Source organism: Oryx dammah, unplaced genomic scaffold (genome assembly GCF_014754425.2).
Source record: "Oryx dammah isolate SB20612 unplaced genomic scaffold, SCBI_Odam_1.1 HiC_scaffold_13, whole genome shotgun sequence".
NCBI lineage: Eukaryota > Metazoa > Chordata > Mammalia > Artiodactyla > Bovidae > Oryx > Oryx dammah.
In genome coordinates this window covers 13,687,578-13,698,550 of record NW_024070197.1, presented here as the reverse complement: position 1 = coordinate 13,698,550, position 10,973 = coordinate 13,687,578, and the positions used below count along the sequence as shown (strand labels likewise).

Genomic DNA, 10,973 nt, shown 5'->3' with positions numbered 1-10,973 from the left:
CTGCTAAGTCGCTTCAGTCGTGTCCGACTCTGTGCGACCTCATAGACGGCAGCCCACCAGGCTCCCCCGTCCCCAGGATTCTCCAGGCAAGAACACTGGAGTGGGTTGCCATTGCCTTCTCCAATGCATGAAAGTGAAAAGTGAAAGTGAAGTCGCTCAGTCGTGTCCAACTCCCAGCGACTCCATGGACTGCAGCCCACCAGGCTCATCCGTCCATGGGATCTTCCAGGCAAGAGTACTGGAGTGGGGTGCCATTGCCTTCTCCGGGAGAACAGTATAAAGGTTCCTTAAAAGAAAAAAAGCGTCTGCCTACAATGTGGAAGACCTGGATTCGATCCCTGGGTGGGGAAGATCCCCTGGAGAAGGAAATGGCAACCCACTCCAGTACTCTTGCCTGGAAAATCCCGTGGACGGAGGAGCCTGGTACGGTACAGTTCATGGGGTCACAAAGAGTGGGACACTACTGAGCGACTTCACTTCACTTCTTCACTTCAAAAAAATAAATAAATAAAAATAGAACTACCATATGATCCAGCATTCACCCTCCAGGGGCATATATCCATAGAAAAGCACAATTTGAAAAGACGTATGCACTCCAACGTACACTGCAAGTAATCTAAATGTCCATCAGCTGGGGGAATGGATAAAGAAAGTGTGGTACATAAATAAAAGGGAATATTACTGAACCATTAAAAATGAAATAATGCACCACGAATAGACCTAGAGATCATTGTACTACCTGAAGTAAGTCAGACAGAAAGATGAATAGCATTGCTATCACTTATATGTGGAATCTTAAAAATGATACAAATGAACTTATTTACAAAACAGAAACAGAGTCACAGACTTTGAAAACAAATGTATGCTTACTAAAGGGGACAGGTTGAGGGGAGGGATAAATTAGGGATTAACATACACACACTGCTACATATAAAACAGATAAACAACAAGGTCCTACTGTATAGCACGGAGAACTCTACTCAACATTCTGCAATAACCTATATAAGAGAAGAATCTGAAAAGAATGGATGTGTGTATACGTATAAATGAATCACTTTGCTGTGCACCTGAAACTATCACAGCATTGTAAATCAACTATACTCCAATATAAAATAAAAAATAATTTTTAAAAAAAATCAGAAAAACAAAACACAGGAAGATACTCAAAGGTCAAGGGAGGTAGATTGGAAGATGCACAGACTTCTTTCTCTGGAGAAGTAGAAATCCAGTAAGAGACCCCAATAAACTCATAGCTCTGGGGCCATTTTATAGGAAAACTAGGCGGTTGGACACTCATTTTTAGAAAAAAAAAAAAGTTTGGTGCAATGTCATTAGTGTCTTGAGGGGCTGTTGGGTGGGTGCCTGGTTCCAGAACAACATATTATCCAATTAAAGTTTATTTTAAATTTGCTTAAGTATTTTATCAGGAATGTTTATATCTCTTCCCAGGAAAAAATCATTAAAAAAATAAGTTTCCAGAATTCCCTGGGCGTTCAGTGGTTAAGACTTGGCACTTTCACTATTGACAGGTCTAAGATCTCACAAGCCATTAGGTGCAGCTAATAAATAAATGCTTGCTAAGTTTCTTCAGTCATGTCTGACTCTTTGCAACCCTATGGACTGGCTCCTCTGTCCATGGGATTCTCCAGGCAAGAATACTGGAGTGGGTTGCCATTTCCTTTTCCAGAGGATCTTCCCCACCCAGGGATCAAATCCTCATCTCTTAGTCTCCTGCATTGGCAGGCAGGTTCTTTACCATTAGTGCCACCTGGAAAGCTCCACAGAAATAAATAATTTTCCATGATGCCTTGCAAAATCGGGTTTGGAATCATTTGACTTCTTTTGGAATGTGAACCTCTAAAAATGGCTTTTGTTAATTTACACCAAGGACCTAGAGTTGAAACACGTCTAGTCATGGGCAGCCTGAAAGTTTACTCTTTGGAATCATATAAATAGTGAGACTAGGGCACCCCACCCTCACTTAGAGGGTCATAGATTCAGAGGTCAACTGTATCACATCATTTTATATGAGATACATTAGCATTCCCCATTCTGTAGCCAAGAGGGGTCCTGAACTAACCACTCTCACCCCGTCACGTGGATACTGAACTCATGTTCACACTCAGTAGTTTCAGTCCTGTCCCACGCTTCATGAGCCCATGGACTGTAGCCCACCAGGTTCCTCTATCAGTGGGATTCTCCAGGCAAGAATACTGGAGTGGGCTGCCATGCCCTCCTCCAGGGGAACTTCCCAACCCAGGGATCAAACCAGCATCTTCTGTGTCTCCAGGATTGCAGGCGGGTTCTTTACTGCTGAGCCACTGGGAAAGCCTGTGGGTGCTGAGGGATGACTGTAATTCCCCCTATGTTTGGGGAGACAGCCAGTGCTCCGTCTTTGGTCCTCTCCCCTTAGCCAGCTTTGCCAGACTCCCAGTGTGTTTCTGATGGACTTTATGAGGGGAGAGACTCAGAGACAAGGAAGATGCAGAGACTCAGTGATATTGAGAGAGAGAGAGAGAGAGAGAGATCTGGAGAGTTTCAGAGGTACATGGAGAGGCATAGAGTTGAATGAAATGGGGTGTGGGTCAAAAGGAATATGGTCACAAAGATATACCTGGAGGGATTTACTGGCTGTCCAGGGGTTAAGACTCTGTGCTTCCACTGCACAGGGCACAGGTTTGATCCCTGGTCAGGCTCAGTTGGTAAAGAATCCGCCTGCAATGCAGGAGACCCCAGTTCGATTCCTGGGTTGGGAAGATCCCCTGGAGAAGGGATAGGCTACCCACTCCAGTATTCTTGGGCTTCCCTTGTGCATCAGCTGTTAAAGAATCCACCTGCAATGCGGGAGACCTGGGTTTGATTCCTGGGTTGGGAAGATCCCCTGGAGAAAGAAAAGGCTACCCACTCCAGTATTCTGGCCTGGAGAATTCCATGGACTGTATTGTCCATGAGGTTGCAAAGAGTCAGACACAACTGAGCGACTTTCACTTTCTCTCAGGGAATAAGATCATGAATGCAACATGGCACAGCCAAAACAACACACAAAAAAGATATACTTGGAGATGCTAGAAGATTGTGGAGATGGGAAGAGATGTGGGGAGCAGGGAACATTAGGGCAGGGAGAAATGTACAGGAAGGAGAGCCTGTCAGAACAGGAAAACACCCAGAGAAGGGAGAAACAGGCAGAAAGACAGGCTCAGACTCAAGGAGAGAACTCGGTTCAGTTATCCTCCCACTGAGGTGTCCTGAATGTTTGGCTCAAGCTGGGTGAAGTTGGAGATGCAGAGGTGAGTCCTCAGTCTGGTTGGTGGGGAAAGAGGAGCAGACATCAGGCCTAAAACAAGGAGAGGTACAGGGATGGCCAGGAACTCAGGGGAGAGAGAGGCCAGGAAAGCAGGGACCCTCAGGCACTTGACTGTGAGGACCCCCCAGATAAAACCTCCTCAGCCCTAGGGTCCATTCCTAACTGTTCTGGCAGGATCTCTACCTGTCCCTTGAAGGCATGCACGCCCTGGGGGATTTGTAGAGTTAACTGTGAGGCATCCTAAGAGTTAGAAACTACCATCACTCTTCCCAACTGTGTGACCTCAGGCTCAAAACTTAACCTCTTCCGGGCTTCTGTTTTCTCATCTGTAAATTGTGGCTGAAAAGAGTTCCTCCCTCGCTGTGAAGATCTAAGAAAAGATAACAAGCATCCCAGTGTTCACAGCAGCATTATTTACAATTGCCAAGATATGGAAGCCACCTAAGGGAACAGCCACAGAGGGTTGGCTAAGGAAGATGTAATGTATATACACAATGGAATACTATTCAGCCATAAAAAAGAACAAAATTTTGCTGTTTGCAGCAACATGGATTGACTTGAAGGGCATTCTGCCAAGTGAAATAAATCAGACAGAAAAAGGCAAATACTGCAATGATATCACGTATATGTGGAATCTAAAAAATACAACAAGCTACTGAATGTAACAGAAAAAAAAAAAGCAGCAGCAGCAGACTCACAGATAAGTACAAACTAGTAGTTACCAGTGGGGAGGGGCATTACATGGGTAGAGGATTAAGAGGTATAAACTATTAGGTGTAAAATAGGCTACAAGGATATACAATGCAAATGGGGAATATAGCCAATATTTCATAATAACTATAAATGGAATATAACCTTTATATTCAATAAACTAAATCACTAGACTATACACTCGTGATTTATATACTATTGTCAGCAACTATATTTCCATTTAGAAAAAAATCAAATGAGTGCATGCTTGCAAAAAGTTTGGCAGATCACCTGGCTCAGAACAATTTCTAGGTGTTTTCCACCCAGCGAGGTGGCTCTCCTTATTTCATCATCCTTGACTCCTTCCTCCTTTTACTACTACCTCTCCATTCATTACTAAGCCCCGTTCAATTAACCTCTCCAATCAGATCACTTTTCCATTATCATGCTCTCTGCCCCAGTCACAGAGGCAGCAAAGCAAGAACGTAAATGACATGAATTCCAGGGTTAGGCTGCAAGGGTTCAAATCCTGACCCTGCTTCTTTCTGCTTGAATAAGTCTTAGTGCCTCTTTTTTTCTTTTGGCTGTTCTGGGTCTTAGTTGCAGTATACAGGATCTTCAGTTGTGGCATGCAGACTCTTGGTTGTAGCATGTGGGATCTAGTTCCCTGACCAGGGTTTGATCCTGAGCCTCCTGCATTGGGAGCATGGTGTTTAAGCCACAGGATCACCAGGGAAGTCCCAGTGCCTCATTTTTTAAAAAGAAATTATTTTTATTTTTGGCTGTGCTGTATCTTTCTTGGGGTGCATGAGGTCCTCGTTCCTATGCACGGGCTTTCTGTAGTTGAAGCCAGTGGAGGCTACTCTCTAGTTGCCAGCTCACAGGCTCTAGCGGGCCTGCTTACTAGTTGCGGCACATGGCCTTAGCTGTCTCACCGCAACGAAGAAAGATGTGAGCTCTTCCTGGACCAGGGATGGACACCACGCCCTCTGGATTGGCAGGCAGATTTTTAATCACTAGACCACCAGACCAGGGAAGTCCCACTGTGCATCATTTTTATCATAGTAGCGCCTCCTCTCGAGAATATTGCTGTCAGGATTAAATGAATGAACTTCTATAAAGCACTCAGGACAATTTCTGATATAAAAGATCAGATGCTGTAATGATAATTATTACAAAATTATATTAATAGGTAATAATATAATTAATATATAACAGCCGCCTCATTGACTTGTCTTCCACTCTGCCTCCCGATGATCCATTTTCCACGCAGTAACATTTTAAATGAACCTTTTAAAATGTTAAAGAAGAGACTGAAGACTCACAGCAAAGAAATCCAACGTGTGGATCTTGTTTACTGATTCAAACAAACCAAGCCTAATAAAAATATTTTTATGGAATAGGAGGCCTGGTATATAGCTTCAAAAATCACCTGGGAGGAGTGGGTGGGGAAATGAGCCCAAATAATCCTTCCTTATAACTCCCATGACTGCCAGGGCTTGCCAGATCTTGTGGATTATCAAACTGAAGCCCCACCCATGCGGGGTTAGTTTATGGGCACTTCACGATCATTCCTGTGCGGGGCGGGAAGGTGCACCGTCACGTAATGGTGCCAAGCAAGCCACCCTGGGCCTAGGCATCAGGAGCTCCAGCCAGGAACGCGGGGGCCCGGGAAACGTGGACACTGCCGCCCTCCTTGCCCCAGGGCCTTAGCATTGGGGTTCGAGGGGCTGAGAATCCTGAATCACCCAACGGCGAAAAGTGCCGGGCGCTGTACAAATAACGTGACTTTCACTGGGCATCAGCTCCCTCTGAGCCCGGAGTCCCGCTTCCGTCCTCTCTCGAGGAAATGGCTACCCTTTCATTGCCAATGCCTTGAAGGGGAGAATAGGAGGCGGGTTCTTGAAACTGATTCGCGAGCCGGAACTCAAGCTCCCAGCGGAATTCTCGAAAAGCAGCAGAACAGAACAAGAGAAGGCTGTCTCAGTGATTTCCGAGTTAGGTTTCCCCGCGTTAACTCCTGCACGTGCTTGACCCCAGTCAGCCACCGTAGGACCCGCAAGCCGCAGAACACTTTCCTCCAGTCCTTCGGCCTGTTTAGCTCTGCGCCTGCTCGCCAACTCGTTGGCCTGGCGCACCCACCCACTCCTTCCTTTCCATCTCCTCCGCAGCAGCCCCCGCGAGCCGCGACTGCGCATGCGAACTGACGCCCCCACCGGCTCGGCGTGGGAGGAGGGGATGGAAATAAGGCTGGGCCCAGCAGCTCGCGCGCGCTCCCTCCTTTTCCCTTCCGTCGCTGGGCGCGCGCCGGGTGGTGCAGCTCCCCAGCATCCGAAGGCAGCGCTGCAGTGGCCACGGCCGCCGAGGGAGGGGCCCGGAGCCCCGCCCCCAGGGAGGGGCCGTCCGCAGGTGAGGGGGCAGGGGTTCGGACCCAGACACCTGGGTCTTCGGGAAGTGGAGTGGGGCCTGGACGCCACAGTTCCCGGAGGAGGACCCAGTGGGGTCCTGATGCATAGGTTCCGGAGGGGCTGCATTGGCGCCTGAGCCTTGGGAGGGTGCATTGATGCCCGAATGCCATGATCCCAAGGGGAGCGTGAAGGCTCGGACGCTTGGACCTCGAGGGAGAAGTCCATTATGGGTCTCTGGATCGCAACACACACGAGCCACACTCTTTCTGTGTCTTCCTCCAGGTCTCCCCTCTTCTCTCCACGTCTCCAGCACCACTCCGGGGTTAAAAGGCAGTGCACGCGGCGTCAATGGACTGAGACTGAGCCAAGAGCCGGGTAAAGCTACCTATTGGGTGTGAATTCCAGCACACTGAGCGCGTAGGCCCCTCCCCTGGGACAGAGTTGCTGAGCAACCGACTTCGGGTCTTAATTGTATATCTCCACCCATCCGCGGCCGGCCCCGCCCACCCTGGGCTTAGGCCCCGCCTGCTTCGCTCCCGTGGCGGCTGGGAGTTAAAGTTGTAGAGGCCCCGCCCACTTCGCTGGAAGGCTCCATCGGAGGGACTAGGTTCCAAACAGACTGCTTCTGGTCGGGTTTGCCTAACCCCGCCCACTGCACCCTTAGGCTCCACCCACCCTCGCCTTCTAGGACCCTACGTGATAGCCCCTGCTCCTGAACAAATTAAGCCCTGAATATGGGCTCTCAGTCCTATCCCCAACAGCCTGGTAACCCCCGGCGTCGCCCCCTCTCCCGGCTAGGTCCTCCCTCTAGGTTTCTGGGCCAGCAGGATGCTGGAGCGAGAGGCGGAGTCTGCGGCCGGGGGCGCCGAGCCTAGTCCCACTGACAAGGAGCCTGTGACCAAAGGAGAAGGTGAGGGCGTCTCCCCGCCGGGGTAGGGGGCGTTCTCCAGGAATTGGGGCCAAGAGAGTCACGTATTGTGAGAACCTTAGGGTGACAGTTTGAAGGCCCAGGGTGATAACATTTCGGATCCCCAAAATGCAACGTTCTGGGGAATCCTCCAGGTTGTCTTTGGGGGACCTCAGTGATCCTCTGTAGGGATTTCAGGGTTATCACTTGGGAGGATACTGGAAACGGACACTTCAGTGGCTTTGGGAGAGCTTAGGTCTGGGGTTCCAGAGACCTAACTCTTTGGAGCCTGCCTTAGGAGGATGCATGGCAGTGGGTGAGGAGCAGGATCAAGCCATTTGGGGAACCTCAGTATGACCCTGGAGGTGTCCAGATATACTAGAATGTCAAGGTCTAGGGGGAGTCTGGTCTGGATTCAGGGCGTTGGCTGCTTTCTGGAGCCCACCAACCCTCCTGTCCCCTAGCTCCTGACCAGGGCTCGCCGCAGAAGCCCAGCCAGTCTGTTCCAGAGCCCGCTACCTCCACGGGGGCGCCTTCCCGACCCCGCCGGCGACCCCCGCCCCAGCGCCCGCACCGCTGCCCCGACTGCGACAAGGCCTTCTCGTACCCGTCCAAGCTGGCCACACACCGATTGGCACACGGCGGCGCCCGCCCCCACCCGTGCCCCGACTGCCCCAAAGCCTTCTCCTACCCCTCCAAGCTGGCCGCCCACCGCCTCACGCACAGCGGCGCCCGCCCGCACCCGTGCCCGCACTGCCCAAAGGCTTTCGGCCACCGCTCCAAGCTGGCAGCCCACCTCTGGACCCACGCGCCCACCCGCCCCTACCCATGCCCCGACTGCCCCAAGTCCTTCTGCTACCCCTCCAAGCTGGCGGCCCACCGCCACACGCACCATGCCACCGACGCCCGCCCCTATCCTTGCCCACACTGCCCCAAGGCTTTTTCATTCCCCTCCAAGCTGGCGGCCCATCGCCTGTGCCACGACCCCCCGACCGCGCCGGGCAGCCAGGCCACTGCGCGGCACCGCTGCTCCAGCTGCAGTCAGGCGTTTGGCCAGAGACGCCTCCTACTTGTTCACCAGCGCAGCCACCAGGCGGAGAGCCCCGGGGAGCGAGAGTGAGCGCTCCTCTTGGCTCCCTGGCTCCTTCTTCTGCCAGCCCCGGTCAATAAAAAGGTGGCATCTCTAAGCCAGGCTGTATGGACTTGCCTCTTCCAGGTAGACAGAAGGGAAGTTGCCCCCACATTGGGCTCAAACTTAGAGGCGGAGGGATCCTTTGTTTGGGGGAAAGTGTCATCCATGAGTTTGCACTGAGTCCCAAACCATGGACCTGGAGGTGTGGTTAGAAAGGTCTTGGCTCTAGTTTCGCCCCCACCTATTCATATGGCAAAGGTTAAACTGCTGCTAGCATTGTGTGCTGCTGAGGAGTGTGGAGACAAGCTCTCCTTGTGGTGAGTTTAAATTAGTTCCTCCGCTTTGGCCATTGACTGTGTATGTGTGTGTTAGTCAGTCGTGTCCGACTCTTTTCGACCCCATGGATCCCTGTAGCCCCCCCAAGCTCCTCTGTCTATGGAATTCTCCAGGCAAGAATACTAGAGTGGGTAGCCATTCCTTCTCTAGGGGGTCTTCTTGACCCAGAGATTGAACCCGGGTCTCCTGCACTGTGGGCAGATTCTTTACCATCTGAGCAACCAGGGAACCCCCGACTATAAAGAACTTCAAATCCATCTATGTTCATCACGTCTAAGAATTTATCCCAGCACTTGGGCGAGGTGGGGGGGGGGGATGTAAGATTAAGGATGTTCACTGCAGTACCATGGCAGTGCCAAAGATGAGAAATAACCTGAGTGCCCACTGATAGGGGACCAACTAAGGAACTGCAGTACAGCCACAGAATGGAAGATGTAGCTGCAGGGGGGAGAGTCAGCTCTGCATGTACCGACACGTGGAATTCCCAAGGCATACTAAATCATAAGAGCAAGCACAAAGGGTGAACTACCAGTAGTAGAAAAATTTTTTTAAAGCCCAAGCTTTGGAGCCATCTTTGACCCACTACTTAAGAGCCTCAGGGGCTCAGACAAGTTTTGTGATTTCTCTGGACTCAGATGCCTTATCTATAAGATGGGAATTTTTTTTAAATTTCGGCCACACTGCACAACTTTCGCAATCTTAGTTACCCAACCAGGGACTGAACCCAGGCTGCTGGAGTGAAAGTGCTGAGTCCTAACCACTGGACTGCCAGAGAATTTCCAAATGGGAGTATTATAAGGCCTTTACAAGCACCTTTTGGGGCAAAGATGGTTCCCCTTTTGGAGCCCGTTTCTCCTGCTATAAAACAAGGATGACTGAGCTAACAGTGGACTGCTCTTCATTCTACAGACATGTATTAGGCAGGTACTGTGAGCTGGGCCCTGCACAGGGTGTTAGGAACAGGGCAGTGGATAAGACAGACCTGGTCTAGTGAGGGGGTGGACACCAGCCAGAGTTGCAAAAATGAGAGAAAGAAGCCAAGGAACTTCTCTGGTGCTCCAGTGGCTAAGACTCCATGTGTCCAATGCAGAGTGCCCAGGTTTGATCCCTGGTCAGAGAACTAGATCCCACCACCTGCAATGAAGATCAATGAAGATCCCAGGTGCTGCAATTAAGACCTGGTTGTCCTTCAGTGCCTAAGTCGTATCCTACTCTTTGGGACCCTGTGGACTGCAGCACGCTAGGCTTCCCTGTCCTCCACTATCTCCTGGTGTAGCCAAATAAATATTGTCTAGAAATAGTACTGTACAACATATAGGTTAAAAAAAAGATAAAGAAGCCAAGCCCAGTTTAAACAAGTAGGGGAGCCTCACCTCCCCCCATTAGAAGAATTATTACACAGCTGTCATGAGGCTGGTGATGTTGGCTTGGGAACAGGCTGGAGGGAGGGCACTGGGAGCTCAGAAACAGACCTGTGCTTACAAGATCCTGTCAGGAGATGCTCCCCACTATATACTCAGAGGCTGGGAAATTTCTTCTGTAAAGGGCCGGGCAGTAGATCTTATTAGGTTTTGCAGGCCATACAGGGTCTGCCACCACTACCCAGCTCTGCTGCTGTGCTGCAAAGGCAGACAAACACAGTAGGATATAAGGATGGCCGTGTTCTGATAAAACGTTATTTACAAACAGCCGGTGGGCAGATTCAGCCCGTGGACTGTAGTTCGCCAGTCCCAACCATAGACCAGCCGGGGCAGGATAGCTAATCAGCAAATGAGCTGAGAGAAAACAGAAGAAAATTAAATGAGACCCTGTGGTGGGCAGAATAATGGTCCCCCAAAGACGTCCACGTCCTAACGCCTGGAACCTGAGTTTGTGTTGGCTTCCACATGGCAGAGGTGACTTTGCATACATGAGGAAGGATCTCATCTTGAGATGGGAGATTATCCTGATTATTCCAGTGGGCCCCATGTAATCACAAGGGTCCTTACATGGGAAAGAGGGAGGCAGAGGAGCCAGAGATGTGACAATGGAAGCAAAGACTGGAGTGATGGGGGCCACGAGTCAAGGAGTGCAGGCAGCTTCTCGAGGCTAGAAAAGGCGAGGAAATGGATTCTTCCCTAGAACTTCCAGAAGAAACACAACAAAATAAAATTTTAAATACATAAATAAAATTAAAAATAAATTTTAAAAGACAGA

At 50.2% G+C, this 10,973-nt stretch overlaps 1 protein-coding gene across 1 annotated transcript; it reads left to right on the top strand.

Annotated features, from left to right (window-relative positions):
• The first annotated feature begins 5,923 nt into the window (after nucleotides 1-5,923).
• ZNF575 (zinc finger protein 575) lies at nucleotides 5,924-9,437 on the top strand. The gene is made up of 4 exons (XM_040252606.1): nucleotides 5,924-6,403; nucleotides 6,685-6,777; nucleotides 7,201-7,312; nucleotides 7,774-9,437. The coding sequence occupies exons 3-4, from the start codon at nucleotides 7,231-7,233 to the stop codon at nucleotides 8,427-8,429; spliced, it is 738 nt and encodes a 245-aa protein (XP_040108540.1). The 5' UTR covers nucleotides 5,924-6,403; nucleotides 6,685-6,777; nucleotides 7,201-7,230; the 3' UTR covers nucleotides 8,430-9,437.
• The last annotated feature ends 1,536 nt before the right edge of the window (nucleotides 9,438-10,973 follow it).